Source organism: Oncorhynchus kisutch, linkage group LG6, assembly GCF_002021735.2.
Source record: "Oncorhynchus kisutch isolate 150728-3 linkage group LG6, Okis_V2, whole genome shotgun sequence".
Lineage (NCBI taxonomy): Eukaryota > Metazoa > Chordata > Actinopteri > Salmoniformes > Salmonidae > Oncorhynchus > Oncorhynchus kisutch.
In genome coordinates this window covers 75161521-75181576 of record NC_034179.2, presented here as the reverse complement: position 1 = coordinate 75181576, position 20056 = coordinate 75161521, and the positions used below count along the sequence as shown (strand labels likewise).

Sequence of the window (20056 nt, the reverse complement as noted above, 5' to 3'; positions counted from 1 at the left end):
ATTCTGGAAGAAAACCTGATGGAGTCTGCAAAAGACCTGAGACTGGGACGGAGATTTGTCTTCCAACAAGACAATGATCCAAAACATAAAGCAAAATCTACAATGGAATGGTTCAAAAATAAACATATCCAGGTGTTAGAATGGCCAAGTCAAAGTCCAGACCTGAATCCAATTGAGAATCTGTGGAAAGAACTGAAAACCGCTGTTCAAATGCTCTCCATCCAACCTCACTGAGCTCGAGCTGTTTTGCAAGGAGGAATGGGAAAAAATGTCAGTCTCTCGATGTGCAAAACTGATAGAGACATACCCCAAGCGACTTACAGCTGTAATCGCAGCAAAAGGTGGCGCTACAAAGTATTAACTTAAGGGGGTTGAATAATTTTGCACGCCCAATTTTTCCGTTTTTGATTTGTTAAAAAAGTTTGAAATATCCAATAAATGTCGTTCCACTTCATGATTGTGTCCCACTTGTTGATTCTTCACAAAAAATACAGTTTTATATCTTTATGTTTGAAGCCTGAAATGTGGCAAAAGGTCGCAAAGTTCAAGGGGGCCGAATACTTTCGCAAGGCACTGTATATATATTTTCCAAAGTATTTAATTTGTGTGATCATATAGGTGTCAAGTGAAAACACTTTTCATTGATTGAGAAATATAAATATTGAGAGCAACAACGGAGGCCAGATAACACAGCACCTGGACACTAAGTCAAACAAAGGGTTTATGACAGCTGACAAGTGGGCAACAGTTGAGGGATTGGGGTATTGCAGTGTAAACATCTAAAGTGGTGCTTGCTCATGATTATTTGCCAAATGAGATCCACCCCATATCACAATTTCTCTTGTCTCTTTTTTTTGTGGAAAAAACAAAATGGCACTTAGGACAAAACATTGATTGCAAAACCAGCACGATGTGTGCTTAAGGTGGCTTTAGCATACATTATTATTATATATATATTTTTTAACTCTTCTCAAACATAATATTCATATCCAATTTGATTGGATTAACACTGTTATTGTCATTATTCATATACATATTATTAGATTTTTTTAACAAAATAAAACATTTGTTTTAAAAAAGTGACCAAGTTCAGTCCTTCCTCTCTAAATAAATGGAAAAACAATGAGTTCGTTATTGAACCGTCTCAGGTTGAGGGGTTTGCCAGAGCAGGACAGGATGCAGTATTTACAAGTGACAGGAAGTGACATAGCAAAAAGTTGGTCGTTGTAGCGTTCAAATTTCCTCACAATCATACCGTCAGCCGCATTTATACGGGTCGGAATTGATAAAGGACGCAAAAAAAATCAAAAAAAAATCAGTTAAGGCCACACTGACCTTTGACCTAGAGTATTACACAAACCCAGAAAGAGGAAAGAGAGAGGACATAGGATTAGAATCCCATCTCTGCAGAGATGGCTAAAATGGTGCATTCTCTGGAGGAAATTAAGGCATTTTGAAAGAAACAAGCAAACAAATATACAAACAAAACAGACATGAGAGTAACAAGTGTGTGGATGTGTCTTTCTGTCCTGTGTTCTGCTAAGTGGTGGTGTAGTTGGTGTTAACAGGGATATTTAATATAAAGGCACCAAGTTCTTCTAAAAACGTCTTTCTCCAGTCTCATGAACACCACAAGTCTCCCAGTCGCAGCAGCAAGCGTGAGACAAAAAGTTCATAATCCAAGTATTATTCCACAAAAATCCTTCCTCGTCCAATCCGTGGGCTTCCATTGCACCAAGCGGTAAATTTGATTGTGGGTATGTATGTGTCCTTTTTTGATAGTCCAAACAAAGTAGAAGGGTAAAAACCACCTCATGCATTCTGTCCCATACAAAGTGGAGGGAGCTGAGGCTTCCTGAAGAAAAAAAATAAAAGACTGAATTGGAGAGATGTCTCCTTCAGCCAGAAAGTCCCCCTTGGCAGGATCCACAGCTCGACCTCCACTCCACAACCACAGCTGATATCGGATACAGTGAAAGGAATATACAGTAATATATATATATATATGCAAATATACATGTTTGTGTGCTTCTTTGAACAGATTATTGAATAGATGCATGAGAATACCAAATGACAGACAAAATAGGAACAGAGGTACGCATGCTCTGAAAGGAAGAGCATTATTCATTGATACAACCCCATTGTTGTTCCACTGTTGGGAACTTAGTGTGTATAATATAATGCGGGTGTGTTTGAGTGTATTTGTGGCTGTTGAAATATTTTTGCTGCTTGTTGGCTTTTTCAGTTCAAATGTTCCTGAAAAGTATAAAGTATGACAAGAAATGTACAAAGCTTCTCGGACCCCAGAACCGAGGTACCCTCCTGGATCCACTGCCTTCTGCTTACAAAAAAAGATTGAAAGAAAAAAGCAAGACACAGGCTCCTCAAAAGGTCCTGCTTCTTCCTGCTTCTCCACCAATCACGCATATCCGCCGCTGCCCCCTTTAGGTCAGTGTGTGTGTGTGTGTTACGCCTCTCCTCTCCCACACACTTTAACAAACTCACCTCAGTGAGTTGGAAAGGGAGGCTAGCACAAGTCCATCAATCCTCAGAAAATGGAAAGAGGTGAGGCGAGGGCTGGAAAGAGGAGAGGATGACAGGAGAAGGCTAGTGCCGAAGGACGTGGAGACAAAGGTGTCGTGACAACTCAGTTTCCTCCTACAAGACGGGCTCTTCTTCCATTGGCTCTTCTGTAGACCTGCAGGTACACCAAATAGGAAATAGCACGACATTAGCCTCTTAGTCATGCCAAAATAAAAGCCTCTACCAACGAAGGTCGGTCAAAACGTATATGATAAGTCTACACCTTAAGTCTCAGTGGAACTTCAGGCCCACAGCCTTGTGAATTAATCTGATGTCTTAAAAAAAGCCATTCCAAAACAACACAAAATCCCCAAAAGAGTGAATGGTGCAGGTGTTTACCTGCTGGTCTCCGTGGAGACGGTGGGAGCGGCGGCCTGCTCAGTATCCACGGTAAGCGATGCCATGGCGGTGACCGTGTCGGCCTCGTCCTTCTCTCTCCGCTGGGCATCCATTAAGGACTGGCCCACCGTGGGAGCCAACCTTTGGAGAGAGCTCCAGTGTTTACCTGTAGGGAGAGAAGGAGTCGTGTCAGTTTTAAGGGTGACGTGATACACATGACTCAAACACAACTAAGTGCATATGTGCAGGTAAAACACAATGATCATTTTGATTTTAGCGAACTAACGCACTCTGTATCTCGATGACCCTCTCTAGAGAGGCAGCAGCTTTTGGACAGGGCTTCTGTTGCAGGACAGCCTGTGGCAGGGGGTCCAACTGACAGAGAAACAGTGTGAGAGAGAGAGAGAGATTGGGATGTAAAAACAAAGAATTTCCTCTCTGAACAATTACATCCATCTCTACCAAATGACATGTAGTGTATGTGACATCACGCCACTGTCCCCTCCTATAGCAGATGATGTCATACCTCATCTCCGAGCAGGGCCGCCACACAGGACTCGGAGGCATCACAGATGGCCGTGAGGTCGTGACCTCCTTCCAGCGCCAGGACTACACGTCCCCCTGCCAGCTTCATCAGCTGCTTGGTGAGGTGGCCGAAACCTGAGGATGGTTCAAGGATAGTTTTGTGCAGGTTTATGAAGTAAAGGCCCCATATGATAGGAAATAATTCAGGTACTTCAATATTCCTATGGAGTCTCTTGGCGTTTCTTCTAGTGGTTAAGTACTATTCTTCCAGCAGGGGGTAGTAGTGTATATACAATTAGCTAGAGGACCCTCCTATAAATGCACACACTATGGAAAAGGCTTGGCAGAAAAACTGACACGTAAAGACAGAGTAATGTTCAACTTACATTTAGCAGTGACGTTGTATCCTCCCAGAGGGGACTGGTGGCCCTCCACGGCATCAAACCCAGCGGACACTAGGACCACGTCAGGGGAGAACTCGTTGGCTATGGGCATCACCACCGTCCTGTTTAACAGACAAGATGGAAAACAACATTTTATTTTCTTACGTTTCCAGATCATCTGCAAGAACTAAGCAGTGTGGAAATCGCTAAATAAGCAGAGCCTGTTCATATGAATGAAAGATCAGTGCCAATGTTGCTGCTCGTTCAGCTAATGACCAACAGTCTCTTCACCTGAAGGCAGTCAGGTACTCCACGTCACCCATGGGCGGTTCTACGCCCCCTGTCCAAGCGATGTTTGTGTTGAAGCCAACACCAGGTCCAACCCCCACCTCTTCAGGAGCCCCACTACCGGGGAAGAAGTTTCCATCGTCGTAGCGATGCATGGAAATGTAAAGTACATTGGGGTCGTTGTAAAAAGCCTGCTGCGTCCCGTTACCATGGTGAATGTCCTGGACACAGAGAATGGATATGTGAATAATAATACATGACCTGCATTGATCACATAATGTATGGTATATATTTTGGTATCATGACAACACTAGCACATATAGGGCCTCGCTAACAACATACTTCCCACTCACCCAGTCAACGATGAGGACCTTGCTCACTCCTAGTTTCTGCTGTAGCAGCTTGGCTGTGATGGCCACTGAGTTGAAGAAGCAGAAGCCCCTGCAGACAATGACAGACACAAAAAAAAACATTTTATCAGCAGAAACAGGGAGAATGTTTAAGGGCACTGCCCAGTAGCTACTCAAAATGGACGCTTTTACCAATTATTGTATCAACCACCGCACACGTCATGTCTTTATGGAACTTCAACCAACTCCTAAGAAGCCCCCTAGCCACTCCCCCGCCCCGGCTCTACCCATGATTCCCTGGGTGTACTCACATGGCAGTGGATTCCTCAGCGTGATGGCCTGGTGGACGCACCACGGCAAAGCCGTTCTGGAGAGGAGAGAGAGAAACAGTTCATGAGAAAATGTTGAGTAGGGCCTATCCATCAACAAAATCAAGTGACTAAGTGCTTATTGATCAGGGTACTACTGTGTCCACCCATGAACAAACCCACAGGGTATACTACATGATTATTACATATTGTTCATTTTATATTAAAGGTGCAAGGTTGCCCCTGACAACTTTCAATCAAACAGTAGTGGAACGGAGAGAGGCTGGTAATGTTACCTTCAGTTCCCCGGCGGCCACTTTGAAAGCCAGCTCGATGACGCAGCCAACAGCCATTCTGACAGCGCCCGAGGAGTGCATCTCGTTCCACACAGTGTCACTGTCCACCTGCAGAGGGCAATAGAGAACACACTCATCCCCACCCTGCTACTGTTCATTTAACACTGATAACATGACACTGCTGTAGGTGATGTAATGCTCAGCTTTGTGCTGCTTATGTTGAATGAATATACTACAATTCAACTGCATGACATTTAATGAAACTGTATTATTATTCAATCTCAACCTCTAACTAAAATGTCAATGTAACTCCATTCTAAATGGATGGATAGATACAGGACTCACCCCAATGCCTCCACAGGGCAACACAGCATACATCTTCTGACTGATTGGACCTTAAGGAGCCAATGGGGACAGGGAGCAAAGGTTAGATTGTAGTTCAAATAAGTTAAACACTATTTAGCCATATTTCAACATTGTATCACACACCTTTTAGCCTTCCTAGCAGAGTTATTTTCCCAAGATGCTCGGGATACGGTGCATTTGGAAAGTATTCAGACCCCTAGACTTTTTCTAAATTTTGTTAAAGCCTTAATTCTAAAATTGATTAAAATGTTTTTTTCTTTATCATGTTTTACCCCATAATGACAAAGCAAAAACAGTTTGACATTTGTGAAAATAGATTTAAAAAACAGAAATACCACATTTACTTAAGTATTCAAACCCTTTACTTAGTTGAAGCACCTTTGGCAACGATTACAGCCTTGAGTATAACGCTACAAGCTTGGCACACCTGTATTTGGGGAGTTTCTCCCACTCTTCTCTGCAGATCCTCTCAAGCTCTGTCAGGTTGGATGGGGAGCGTCACTGCACAGCTATTTTCAGGTCTCTCCAGAGGTGTTTGATCGAGTTCAAGTCCAGGCTCTGGCTGGGCCCCTCAAGTACATTCAGAGACTTGTCCCAAAGCCACTGCTGCGTTGTCTTGGCTGTGTGCTTAGGGTTGTTGTCCTGTTGGAAGGTGAACCATCACCCCAGTGAGATCCTGAGCAGGTTGTCATCAAGGATCTCTGTACTTCACTCCATTCATCCTTCATCATGTGGCTTCAGTCTGGCCACTCTACAATTAAGGCCTGATTGGTGGAGTGCTGGTTAGACATGTGGAGTGCTGCAGAGATGGTTGTTCTTCTGGAAGGTGCTCCCATCTCCAGAGGAAATCTGGAGCTCTGTCAGAGTGACCATTGGGTTCTTGGTCACCACCCTGACCAAGGCCCTTCTTCGCCGATTGCTCAGTTTGAGCTCAAACTGCTCAGAGTCTTATTGGTTCCAAACTTCTTCCATTAAGAATGATGCTGGCCACTGTTCTTGGGGACCTTCAATGCTGCAGACATTTTTTGGTACCCTTCCCCAGATGTGTGCCTTGACACAATCCTGTCTCTGAGCTCTACGGACAATTCCTTCAACCTCATGGCTAGGTTTTTGCTGACGTGCACTGTCAACTATGGGACCTTATATATTTCCAAATCATGTCCAATCAATTAAATTTACCACAGGTGGACTCCAATCAAGTTGTAGAAACATCTCAAGGATGATCAATGGAAACAGGATGCACCTGAGCTAAATTGAGTTTCATAGCAAAGGCTCTGAATACTTATGTAAATAAGGTATCCTTTTTTGCAAAAATTAAAATAAAATACATTTTCGCTTTGTCATTATGGAGTATTGTGTGTAGATTGAGGAAAAGCTTTTAAAATCCATTTTAGATTACGGCTATAACATAGCATAATGTGGAATAAGTCAAAGGGGTCTGAATACTTCCCAAATGCACAGTTTAATATTTTATTTTTACCATCGATTCTCTGCAAGTCCAGTTCTGCTCAGCACCACACAGAGTGAACTCACTTTGAAGTGTGTGTAGTCGACGGCTCAGTCACTGCAGTGCTGTTTTGCAGCTTATCCAGTCCCCCCCCCCTCTTCTATGAGACCCAGCCTAGCTATGAGTCACTCAGACGGGGGTGGACGGGCATCTGGGGCCCTTTCCCCTCGACCAGCAGGTCTAAAAATACCATCCTGCGCCTGTCAGGGAGCTGAGCCTTCAAACAATCCACCTGACTGTGAGTGTGTGTGTGGGTGGATGGAGAGGAGAGGGGAAGTAACTACTTTCAAGGATGCTTGGGGCAAATATTGTTTCTACCATTCGAGCAAAATGGCTAGGGAAACACACATGCATGGGTTCTCACACACAAATATATCTGAGGAGTAAAGACATGAGATGAGGTTAGGCACCTAAGAGCTTCTTGCTGTCTAGTTTCTGTCTGTTGAGGGGACTGGTTCCATACAGCAGTGTGTGGTATTCTGAATGCACAGTCTGGATCTCATCCAACGTGGCCTTCCTCCCCCGAATCCTCTGTACACAGTAAAGGAAAACACACGTAGCACACAATACATCCATTTCATTCAGGGTTATGTTGTATTGCTAATTGGGAAGTGATTTTTAAAATTAACTTGAACTAATAATGGATAAAGCTCATTCTCATCTCCACATATAGCTACCACTCGTTTGTTTAAGTTACTGAGAAGAAATTCTCTTGGAAATATGGAACGGGGCTGGTCGCTATTCTAGCTGTAGTGTGCAGAGTGCCCTCACCTCACAGCGGCCCAGGAGCCCAGTCTCCTGCAGCCGGGACCACACACTCTGGATGCGGCCGGCGTGTTCTGGGTGGATGTGGGTATTCCCACACATACACTGGTGCTTCAGCATAAAGGTGTCGTACACCAACCCTGAGAAGGAGATGATAGGAGAGGCAGAGAGAAAAAGAGAAGAAAAATGTAGCTTTTCAAGGCAGGGTAGGAAGAAGACCAAGCACAGGGCAACCTCTCTCCAACTTCTCTCTCAGAACAAAATGGTGACCCCATTACCCAGCAGGTCAGAGCATAAGATCATCTCAAATGTATTTCTTCATGTTAGGACCTTTGGAGATGTTAATTATTCCATGGTGGAGGATGGCTCCATGTCATCCTGGTTTCATCCGATCCAACCCTGTAGGCTCTTGCTATTATTTTCTCTGCTGAAATAATTACACCCAGGCATAATTACACATTGGACTCATCACTTAGTACAGGGGTTCGTAAACTTTTTCACTCAGGGGGGCCCCCTTCCAGCATTAGGAAACATCCCACGCCCCCAACCACATCTATTTAAAGCTTATTTCCTGCAATTCTACACATTTTGTTATTGGTTGCAAAGACCATTTCAGTTTTAAAGCAATTCTATACATTTCTAATGTGTATTCGTGGTAGTAGAGTGACTAACTAAAAAAGTACAACAATATCTATGGGCTAAAAAAACATTAGCTGATCTGGACATTTCTGAAAAGTTATAAATAGCTCTAAGGTCTGCAATCACTGACATGACAAGAGGAACTGATGATACACGACCCAATTTGAAATTGCACTTTGTGCATTCTACTATTACAACTTTCAAGCGTAAGTTGAAAGCCGGACTGAGTTCCTGCCGACCCCTTGCCACTCCCCACAGTTTGGGAACCATTGTCCTATTCTGCAGGGCCATTTGACCATGGACTGGCTAGGGAAGTGTTTGTTTTCTGAAAGTGTCTTATCTCTAAAGGCCAATAGCTTTCGTTAGTGTTTAACTAATAGGGATTTATTGCTAAAGCTCTACTATCTACCACTTTGACAGCAAAAAAATACAGCGATTCAGATAGATAACTAAGCTTCTTTCATATTGTTCAATAGGTCCTGATCGTCTCACTTTGTATGTCATCTGTTCCAAAAACCAAAAGAAGCATACCTGTAGTGAAGAGGTGCTTGATGGGGACCTCAACCATGGGAGCCCCCTTGACGCTGGCAGTGGCAGGGGAGGACTGGGCCCTTCCCAGAGGTCTGTGGGGCATGCCCGAAATGGACAGGGATGCCTGGAACACATTGAGCGGTTGCAGGTGATGCTGGTCGGAAAAATCGTGGACAAAATAACAAAGAGAGACATTTTGAATACCAACTAAAGATTTGAATAATGTCTCATCATGAGACACTGACTGGACTTCAGTGTGAGGGAATGGACTTACTATATAAAATCAGCTCTGTGGCTTTCATTGTTTACATCAGAAATACTGCAACCTTGAGAGAGAAGTGACATTTCACAATAGCTGCAAACTGAAGCTACCACCTCAGGCCAATGGAACAGGGGGAAAATGGGAGGGAGGTGGGGCTAAATTAAGCCTGTTATAGACTAAACATGGGCCCTGGGTAGAAACCCAAAGGCAAACACTTATCCCTATACGAGCCTCAAAAGGCAGGGCAGGACAAGGACCGAGCCTTCCCAACAGCCAAAAGACTACTCTAACAATTCCCCAGCTGTAAACAGTGGCTGAGCTAACGGGGCTCTGCTTTCTGTCAATGGGAGAAGCACTACACATCCAGACAGGAGCTGTGTGAGCTCTAGGAAAAATCGAACGCGATAGATGCTCCTAACAGAGATCAAATGACAAGGTTCACATGTATCTTTTTAAAAAACTGCGGCTGGTTTGTTTCAAGACCTTTACACTCGCGGACGCACACACACACACACACCTTGCTAACCCCTTTTAAAATGAGAGATCCTAAGGCAATGCGGGCTCTCTTATGAGTCTCTCTCACTGTCTTTTCGCTTCCCATGTCTTTCCATTGTAGAGGGCGGCTCAGATCCATTTGTATTCAAGGCACCACAGCAGACAAGTAGAGCAGAGTCAGATGGAAAAAAAGTTCAGCAGGGAGGCTGTGTGTGTAGGGGGGGGGGGCTTCCGTGTCACTGACTCAAATGCCAAAATTGGTTTTTGAGGATGTCGTCTCTACAGAATGACTGCATACACCCATGCTCCCTCCCTATGGCCCCCATACCATAAAAACTCCTATCCCCCTAGCCCATCACAACAGAAATGGTACTGCAGCAGCCTACCTCCCTGGTGGGTGGTGAATTGGTGTAAAGTGCTGGGGGAAAAGGGGAGAGAAAAGGGCTGGCATGGTGAAGAGAGGGGGAGAGAAGGGCGGGGGTGGGCGGGAGAGGGGAATGATTCACCAAGGAGAGATGAGTCACAGATGAGTCCATTCACTGAAATGAGAAAAAGCAGCAAGGGCAGGGGAGGGAGGGTGTGTGAGCGCGCATCGAGGGGGAGAAGACACAGCCCGAATTCTGATGCTTTTCTCTCCTCTGATATTTTTTGTCAATGGTGTGTGGGAGTAGGAGAGAGAGGTTTATTTTATAATCTCCCTCGCTGCATTGGTTCTTCCTCCCTCCAACGCACAAACAGCATTTCTTAGAGGAACGTGACCACAAAACATGTCCATTATTTTTCGCCTCTTTTTAACGTTATGTATTAATTGCTGTCAATGACCATAATTTAGAGACAAATATGACAACCAACAGCAACATAGCCAACTGTGGCCGTTTACTGTATTATAATGTTTAGGTCCTCAAAAAGAGTATGAGGCTCTGATGAGGATCCAAATGCATGTCATCAACTGCTGAGTCTGTCTCGGCCAATGACAGCTAAATCCAAATTCAATCCATCTTAATTACCTGTAGTAATTTATTTATTTATATATATATATATATATATTTTTTTATCATCCACTTGCCCTTTCGCAACTTTTGTTTAACAACTTTTAACTGGAGCCACTTATCCTCTTGGTAATTTGTGAAAGAACTGCAGGCGATTCATTCTCGAAAGCTTGTTCCTTTATTTCCTGCTAAGTGCAATGGATGACTCACAGGTGGGTGGGAATTAAGGCTCTCGTCCTTCTGTAGGGAGCCATGATGATGATGCCTCGCACAGCGCAGCCAATCTGCCCTCCAAGAAGGGATACCCTTTTCTAAATCACCAGGCCCCCGCAAAACTCAACCCACCACTCGAACTGGGTGTGAACGCCAATCTATGTAGCCACATCGCTAATGATGACGTTCCTACCTTTTCAACTGCATAGCCTTTGCTACTGATCTTTTGGTAGGTCATTTCTGCAATCTACACCCCTCCCTGGAGTGATTGGTCATTCTAGACAGTTTCTTGCCATTAAGTCATAAATGGCCCATTATAAGAGGTACAATGATGAATCAAGTCACTAGGTTTAGTCATCAGACAGACGTCACCGGAACAGATTTGGGAAGGTCAACAACGAATAGCGTCTGAATATTCTTGCTGCACTGTTAGGAGCAAGTAACAAGCATTTCATTGCACCTGCTATAACACCAATCAACTTTGATTTGATTCCAGCAGAATTAATCATAGTACAAGGAAAGACAAAACTCATGGTTTATAAATAAACAATTTGCACCTCTTATTGGCTCTCTGATTTTCTTACAGAAAGTCATCTTAGTGTTAAACTTGCAGGGCAATACATGTTTTTATCTCTCTATCAAAGTCAAATTAAATGCAAAATGTCTTTAAAAAAAATGCAGTATTTACTTGGCCGTAAGGTACGCCCTCCTCATCACACTCCCTCAGCTCGATGGCCTCGTCTTCATCATCCTCTTCCTCCAGGTCGCTCTCTGTGCTCTCGCCCTTCAGGGGGGTCAGCAGGCGTTCTGAGGGGGGTGACGTCTCCCCCGACTCTTCCTTCTGGAGCCTCTGCTCCTGAGGACGCCCCTCCCCCAGACGCTCAGACTCCGCCCCCTCCTCCTGCATCTCCTGTGTCTCTGTGAGCTCCTCCTCTGTCTCCTCGGGGTGGGTGGGCGGTTGGCGAGGAAGCTCCACCCCTTTTGACAGAATCTGGTGTGGTTTAAAGATAGCAGTGTCTAACTCTCCCTGCCACATGTACAGTATACTACACCCCCCTCAGTCCAGTCAAATGGCATACAATACTTTTTTTTTTTACCTGCAAACACAACCATAACCTCTAATATTGTAGTAGTGTTCCTTGTGGCGCCCCCTACCTTGTTGAGCTGGTACTGCTTCTGCTTCTCCAGGAAGTGCTGGTGCTGCTGCTGCATGACGAGCTGTTGCAGGGCCTGGGGGCTCTGGGGGAGGGGTGCAGACTGTGTGCGGCTCAGGGGCCGGTGGCGCGGTAGCTTGTTCACCGTACGCATACTGTTGGACACCCGGTCCCCCGTCACCAACGGCGACTGACCGTACATGGGGACTGGAGGGAGGAGGAGTCAGAGAGACGTATTTCAGAAGAGGCCGTATGTATTTGAATCTATATTTACCTGCAAGCAGGACGCTCTGCTGGCAGGGATATAAGAGTATAAATATATGTTGGTAGATGTACCTGAGAGGAGGGCACTCTGTTGGCGGGCCTGCTCCAGCAGGAGGACGTGCTGCAGTAGGGAGGAGTGACTGCTGTGGCTGTTGGGGGCCTGGGTGGAGTCTAAGTCGTGTTGCATCCCAGGTGGCAGGCATGATGCCGGCAGGGACGAGGTGCTGACAAACTTGCCTGTCAGAGCCCCACCCTGACGCATGGTCTGGATGGCCTGCCTCTCCGCCTCCTGCAACAGCTTCTGATTGGCCTGAGGATGGAAGGGGGGTTAACTAAGTCAGAATGTCTACATCAGATGACAACTCTGGTTCAGGGGAGTGTGTGCTGGTTTCTATTTGACCTCAACTCAGTGGGATGGAGCAGGTTCAGGCAGTTCTTTTACGAGTACTTAAAAATATATATATTACAATAAGCTATTTTTAGAACACAAGGCCCGCACTGGATTTTTTTTTTTGCACATTTACCTTTATGCCAACAGTGACGGGTTCTGACTTCTAAACTTGAAATATTGTTAATCATCAAGTATCCTATGGAAAGGTGAAGGGCCACAGTCTGGTTGTTACACCAGAAATTAATGGTTATCTGTAGGAGAAATGTATATGGTGGAGTCAATTAAGGTTGAATATGAGCCAGGGGCTTGGAATGTACTGAGTTAAGGAAAGGCAATCACATGGTTGTGGTCACTGATAAAGGTGGAGAGCAGTGGATTAGTGAGGAATGGGGGTCGAGGTCAGGTCAGGTCACAGTAAGGGAGAAGGAACAGTTTATTAACCACATCACTTAACTTCGAGCCTAGCAAAAAATATGTAAATGTTTAGAGGGAAGGAGGAGACTTAAATTGGGGTATACACACACACACACACAGGTGGGAAGATGTCTTTGTCTGTTCAGCTGTCTGACTCATTGGGTGAATAAACTTGATTTGAGCTGGTCATAGTTGTACGTGAGTTTCACTCATTAGAACCTAACAGCAGCTATGGCAAATGTATTATAACCATTACAGATAACAAAATCTTAATTGCCTCACACACACACACACACTCAGCAAAAAAAAGAAATGTCCTCTAACTGTCAACTGTGTTTATTTTCAGCAAACATGTGTAAATATTTGTATGGACATAACAAGATTCAACAACTGAGACATAAACTGAACAAGTTCCACAGACATGTGACTAACAGAAATTGAATGTGTCCCTGAACAAAGGGGGGGGGTCAAAAATCAAAAGTCAGTCAGTAGCTGGTGTGGCCACCAGCTGCATTAAGTACTGCAGTGCATCTCCTCCTCATGGACTGCACCAGATTTACCAGTTCTTGCTGTGAGATGTGACCCCACTCTTCCACCAAGGCACCTGCAAGTTCCCGGTTATTTCTGGGGTAAATGGCCCTAGCCCTCACCCTCCGATCCAACAGGTTCCAGACGTGCTCAATGGGATTGAGATCCGGGCTCTTCGCTGGCAATAGCAGAACACTGACATTCCTGTCTTGCAGGAAATCACACACAGAACGAGCAGTATGGCTGGTGGCATTGTCATGCTGGAGGGTCATGTTAGGATGAGCCTGCAGGAAGGGTACCACATGAGGGAAGAGGATGTCTTGCCTGTAACACACAGCGTTGAGTTTGCCTGCAATGACAACAAGCTCGGTCCGATGATGCTGTGACACACCGCCCCAGACCATGACGGACCCTCCACATCGATCCCGCTCCAGAGTACAGGCCTCAGTGTAATGCCATCACCCCTGGTGAGACAAAACCGCGACTCGTCAGAGAAGAGCACTTTTTGACATTCTTGTCTGTCCAGCGATGGTGGGTTGTGCCCATAGGCGACGTTGTTGCCGGTGATGTCTGGTGAGGACCTGCCTTACAACAGGCCTACAGCCATCAGTCCAGCCTCTCTCAGCTTATTGCGGACAGCCTGAGCACTGATGGAGGGATTGTGCATTTCTGGTGTAACTCCAGCAGTTGTTGTTGCCATCCTGTACCTGTCCCGCAGGTTTGATGTTTGGATGTACCGATCCTGTGCAGGTGTTGTTACACGTCCGTTCTGTCTCCCTGTAGCGCTGTCTTAGGCGTCTCACGGTAAGAACATTGCAATTTATTGCCCTGGCAACATCTGCAGTCTTCATGCCTCCTTGCAGCATGCCAAAGGCACGTTCACGCAGATGAGCAGGGAACCTGGGCATCTTTCTTTTGGTGTGTTTCAGAGTCAGTAGAAAGGCCTCTTTAGTGTCCTAAATTTTCATACAGTGGGGCAAAAAAGTATTTAGTCAGCCACCAATTGTGCAAGTTCTCCCACTTAAAGATGAGGCCTGTAATTTTCATCATAGGTACACTTCAACTATGACAGACAAAATTAGAAAAATCCAGAAAATCACATTGTAGGATTTTAAATGGATTTATTTGCAAATTATGGTGGAAAATAAGTATTTGGTCAATAACAAAAGTTCCTCAATACTTTGTTATATACCCTTTGTTGGCAATGACAGAGGTCAAACGTTTTCTGTAAGTCTTCACAAGGTTTTCACACACTGTTGCTGGTATTTTGGCCCATTCCTCCATGCAGACCTCCTCCGGAGCAGTGATGTTTTGGGGCTGTTGCTGGGCAACACGGACTTTCAACTCCCTCCAAATATCTTCTATGGGGTTGAGATCTGGAGACTGGCTAGGCCACTCCAGGACCTTGAAATGCTTCTTACGAAGCCACTCCTTCGTTGCCCGGGCGGTGTGTTTGGGATCATTGTCATACTGAAAGACCCAGCCACGTTTCATCTTCAATGCCCTTGCTGATGGAAGGAGGTTCTCACTCAAAATCTCACGATACATGGCCCCATTCATTCTTTCCTTTACACGGAGCAGTCATCCTGGTCCCTTTGCAGAAAAACAGCCCCAAAGCATGATGTTTCCACCCCCATGCTTCACAGTAGGTATGGTGTTCTTTGGATGCAACTCAGCATTCTTTATCCTCCAAACACGATGAGTTGAGTTTTTACCAAAAAGTTATATTTTGGTTTCATCTGACCATATGACATTCTCCCAATCTTCTTCTGGATCATCCAAATGCTCTCTGGCAAACTTCAGACGGGCCTGGACATGTACTGGCTTAAGCAGGGGGACACGTCAGGATTTGAGTCCCTGGCGGCGTAGTGTGTTACTGATGGTAGGCTTTGTTACTTTAGTCCCAGCTCTCTGCAGGTCATTCACTAGGTCCCCCCGTGTGGTTCTGGGATTTTTGCTCACCGTTCTTGTGATCATTTTGACCCCACGGAGTGAGATCTTGCATGGAGCCCCAGATCGAGGGAGATTATCAGTGGTCTTGTAGGTCTTCCATTTCCTAATAATTGCTCCCACAGTTGATTTCTTCAAACCAAGCTGCTTACCTATTGCAGATTCAGTCTTCCCAGCCTGGTGCAGGTCTACAATTTTGTTTCTGGTGTCCTTTGACAGCTCTTTGGTCTTGGCCATAGTGGAGTTTGGAGTGTGACTGTTTGAGGTTGTGGACAGGTGTCTTTTATACTGATAACAAATTCAAACAGGTGCCATTAATACAGGTAACGAGTGGAGGACAGAGGAGCCTCTTAAAGAAGAAGTTACAGGTCTGTGAGAGCCTGAAATCTTGCTTGTAGGTGACCAAATACTTATTTTCCACCATAATTTGCAAAGAAATTCATTAAAAATCCTACAATGTGATTTTCTGGATTTTTTTCCCCCTCATTTTGTCTGTCATAGTTGAAGTGTACCTATGATGAAAATTACAGGCCTTTCATCTTTTTAAGTGGAGAACTTGCACAATTGGTGGCTGACTAAATACTTTTTTGCCCCACTGTAACCTTAATTGCCTACCGTCAGTAAGCTGTTAGTGTCTTAATGACCGTTCCACATGTGCATGTTGATTAATTGTTTACGATTCATTGAACAAACATGGGAAACAGTGTTCAAACACTTTACAATGAAGATCTGTCAAGTTATTTGGATTTTTAAGAATCATCTTTGAAAGACAGGGTTCTGAAAAAGGGACATTTCTTTTTTTGCTGAGAGATACACAAACATATTATTCTTTTGCTATTTAAAGGGAATTTATTGAAACCGTAATATCAACTATTGATATTATATTGTGGAACACAATCTTCAAAAAGCAACCTCAACAGTGGGGCTTGTAGAAGCCTATGGCTGTGCAATGGCATAGCTTTCTTTTGTTCTTTCAGCAGGCAAATTGCTCTTATTTCCCAAACCCTTATCACAACCAAGAGACATTTTATTGTAAAAAAAAATACCAAAAAACATGTTAATTAACTAAATAATATAGAACAGAATATTTTTCCAAATGAAAAAAAAATTCCGGTACAAAGTGATCTCACGTCTGGAACAGTCATTCTCAGAGTGTTCATTTAAAAACGGGGCTCAATTTGGCGACGAGGTGAAATCATATTTTCCGGGTTACAAACCAAAACCTATCTTTTCCATATACAGACGTTCAATTTGGTTTATTCTGCCTGTTCTTTGGAATTTTCCTAATGGATTAACAATTCCATATTGAATACTGCATGGGGATGAATTACAGCCATGACATCTGTTTGGTGAGTAGGCCTAGGCTTAATGATTCTGATAAATGTTTAGGGCTATAGCCTAGGCTAACCAATTCTAAATGGCATTCACAAAGTAGCATAAGTGGAAAATAGACAGGACACAATCTTTCCAAAACTGCAGCGCTCGTTGTTGGAACATATTTCCCTACTTCAGCCCAGCAGTCCATTAAGAATTTGTGATAAAACTGTCGTCATTTGGCAAGGAATGAAGCTTGTGTATCCCATCAATTAGATAGGCCTACAGAAACAAATGCCTATTAAAAACCTAACGGGAGCTTGTGTGTGTAGGGGGAGCAGTCGGAACACAACTGAGTGAGTGTGACAAGGAGGGGAAAGGGAATTTAGGGAGAAGAACTGTGTGATGCTTAGCTTGGTTTTCTTTTTGTTGTGCCCCGCAAATGCACATGTACAAATGGAACACAAGAGTCAAAGCAAATTAATGTCGTCTTCAAGACAACCTTTTGATTTCTGGTTAAAGATGGCGTCTGTTCGAGTACTCATGCCCATCCCTAGTTTCTAGTGTTCAGAGTTTCGGTAGAGTACTCACGGTGAGGTGCGAGTTGGCTGGCAGGCCTAGGGAGATGTTAGGCAGTGAGGGGGACGTGTAGAGGCTCAGCGGACTGACTGTCCCATCAGCGTTAAGGGTCTGGTGGAGGGACCGCAGCTGCTGCACAGAAAAGAGGAAAAAGTGGTTTAGAGAGAGAGTGTGAGAGAGGGCGAGAGGAGCGAGCAAGAGAGCGAGCGAGCAAGAACCGAGAGAGGAGCGAGCAAGAACCGAGAGAGGAGCGAGAGAGGAGCGAGCCAGCGAGCAAGAGAGAGAAGCGGAGAGAGAGGAGCGAGCAAGAGAGAGAGAGAGGAGCGAGAGAGAGAGAGAGAGAGAGGAGCGAGCGAGAGAGAGGAGCGAGAGAGAGAGAGAGAGGAGCGAGAGAGAGGAGCGAGCGAGAGAGAGAGGAGCGAGAGAGAGGAGCGAGCGAGAGAGAGAGGAGCGAGAGAGAGAGAGGAGCGAGAGAGAGGAGCGAGCGAGAGAGAGAGAGGAGCGAGCGAGAGGAGCGAGCGAGAGAGAGAGAGGAGCGAGCGAGCGAGCGAGCGAATGGAGCGAGAGAGAGGAGCGAGCGAGCGAGAGAGAGGAGCGAGCGAGCGAGCGAGAGAGAGAGGAGCGAGAGAGAGGAGCGAGCGAGAGAGAGAGGAGCGAGAGAGAGGAGCGAGCGAGAGAGAGGAACGAGCGAGCGAGCGAGAGAGAGGAGCGAGCGAGCGAGAGAGAGGAGCGAGCGAGCGAGCGGAGCGAGCGAGAGAGGAGCGAGCGAGAGGAGCGAGCGAGAGAGAGAGAGGAGCAAGCGAGAGAGCGAGAGAGGAGCGAGAGAGAGGAGCGAGAGAGAGGAGCGAGCGAGAGAGGAGCGAGCGAGAGGGAGGAGCGAGCAAGAGAGAGAGAGAGAGTGAGAGAGAGGAGCGAGCAAGAGAGAGAGAGAGAGAGAGAGGAGCGAGCAAGAGAGAGAGAGAGAGAGAGAGAGAGAGAGAAAGAGGAGCGAGAGAGAGAAAGAGAGAGAAAGAGGAGCGAGAGAGAGAGAGAGGAGCGAGAGAGAGGAGCGAGAGAGAGAGAGGAGCGAGAGAGAGGAGCAAGAGAGAGAGAGAGAGAGAGGAGCGAGCAAGAGAGAGAGAGAGAGAGAGAGAAAGAGGAGCGAGAGAGAGAAAGAGAGAGAAAGAGGAGCGAGAGAGAGGAGCGAGAGAGAGAGAGAGGAGCGAGCAAGAGAGAGAGAGAGAGAGAGGAGCGAGCAAGAGAGAGAGAGAGAGAGGAGCGAGCAAGAGAGAGAGAGAGAGAGGAGCGAGCAAGAGAGAGAGAGAGAGAGGAGCGAGCAAGAGAGAGAAAGAGGAGCGAGCAAGAGAGAGAAAGAGAGGAGCGAGAGAGAGGAGCGAGCAAGAGAGAGAGAGGAGCGAGCGAGCGAGAGAGAGGAGCGAGCGAGAGAGAGAGAGGAGCAAGCGAGAGAGAGGAGCGAGAGGAGCGAGAGGAGCGAGAGGAGCGAGAGGAGCGAGAGGAGCGAGCGAGCGAGAGAGAGGAGCGAGAGAGAGGAGCGAGAGAGAGGAGCGAGCGAGAGAGGAGCGAGCGAGAGGGAGGAGCGAGCAAGAGAGAGAGAGAGTGAGAGAGAGGAGCGAGCAAGAGAGAGAGAGAGAGAGAGAGAGAAAGAGGAGCGAGAGAGAGAAAGAGAGAGAAAGAGGAGCGAGAGAGAGAGAGAGGAGCGAGAGAGAGGAGCGAGAGAGAGAGGAGCGAGAGAGAGGAGCGAGAGAGAGGAGCGAGAGAAGCGAGCAAGAGAGAGAGAGAGAGAGAGAAAGAGGAGCGAGAGAGAGAAAGAGAGAGAAAGAGGAGCGAGAGAGAGGAGCGAGAGAGAGAGAGAGAGGAGCGAGCAAGAGAGAGAGAGAGAGGAGCGAGCAAGAGAAGAGAGAGAGAGGAGGAGCAGAGAGAGAGCAGAGAGAGGAGCGAGCAAGAGAGAGAGAGAGAGGAGCGAGCAAGAGAGAGAAGAGAGAGGAGCGAGCACGAAGAGGAGAGAGAGAGAGGAGCGAGCAGAGAGAGAGGAGGAGAGAGAGGAGCGAGCAAGAGAGAGAGAGAGAGAGAGGAGCGAGCAAAGATAGAGAAATATAGGAGCGAGAGAGAGGAGCTAGCAAGATAAGAGAGAGAGAGGACGAGAGGGAGCGAGCAGAGAAGAGATAGAAAGGAGCGAGCATAGAGAGAAGAGAGAGAGAAGGAGCCGACAAGAGAGAGAGAGAGAAGAGAGGAGCGAGCAAGAGAGAGAGAGAGGAGAGAGGAGCGAGCAATAGAGAGAGGAGGAGCGAGCAAGAAGGAGAGAGAGAGGAGCGAGCAAGAGAGAGAGAGAGAGGAGCGAGCAAGAACGGAGAGAGAGAGGAGCGAGCAGAGAGGGAGCGAGCAAGAGAGGAGCGAGCAAGAGAGGACGAGACAAGAGAGGAGAGAGAGGAGAGGAGCGAGCAAGAGAGAGAGAGAGATAGGACGAGCCAAGAGAGAGAGAGGATCGAGAGAGAGGACGAGAGGAGAGAGGGAGCGAGAGAGAGGAGCGAGCGAGCGAGAGGAGCTAGAGGGAAAGAGGAGCGAGAGAGAGAAAGAGGAGGTCGATAGAGAGAGAGAGAGAGGAGCGAGCAAGAGAGAGAGAGAG

General features: G+C 46.2%; 1 protein-coding gene across 6 annotated transcripts in view; it reads right to left on the bottom strand.

Moving 5' to 3' along the window:
* Positions 1–703: 703 nt before the first annotated feature.
* The window catches only part of LOC109897343 (histone deacetylase 5-like), an 87638-nt gene continuing 68285 nt past the window's right edge, over positions 704–20056 (bottom strand). For 3 of the 6 annotated variants that reach the window (XM_031827548.1, XM_031827543.1, XM_031827545.1), the window contains 17 exons: positions 17446–17565; positions 12330–12567; positions 11995–12200; positions 11528–11830; positions 8881–9034; positions 7717–7850; positions 7356–7476; positions 5418–5467; positions 5073–5180; positions 4780–4835; positions 4472–4559; positions 4122–4339; positions 3834–3952; positions 3449–3582; positions 3213–3297; positions 2923–3088; positions 704–2698 (listed from right to left, as the gene is read on the bottom strand). In XM_031827548.1, the coding sequence (XP_031683408.1) occupies positions 2659–2698; positions 2923–3088; positions 3213–3297; positions 3449–3582; positions 3834–3952; positions 4122–4339; positions 4472–4559; positions 4780–4835; positions 5073–5180; positions 5418–5467; positions 7356–7476; positions 7717–7850; positions 8881–9034; positions 11528–11830; positions 11995–12200; positions 12330–12567; positions 17446–17565 (2340 nt within the window). In that variant the 3' untranslated portion in view covers positions 704–2658. The remainder of the gene's footprint in view (positions 2699–2922; positions 3089–3212; positions 3298–3448; positions 3583–3833; positions 3953–4121; positions 4340–4471; positions 4560–4779; positions 4836–5072; positions 5181–5417; positions 5468–7355; positions 7477–7716; positions 7851–8880; positions 9035–11527; positions 11831–11994; positions 12201–12329; positions 12568–17445; positions 17566–20056) is intronic. The other 3 variants (XM_031827544.1, XM_031827546.1, XM_031827547.1) reach the window with 2 other exon arrangements.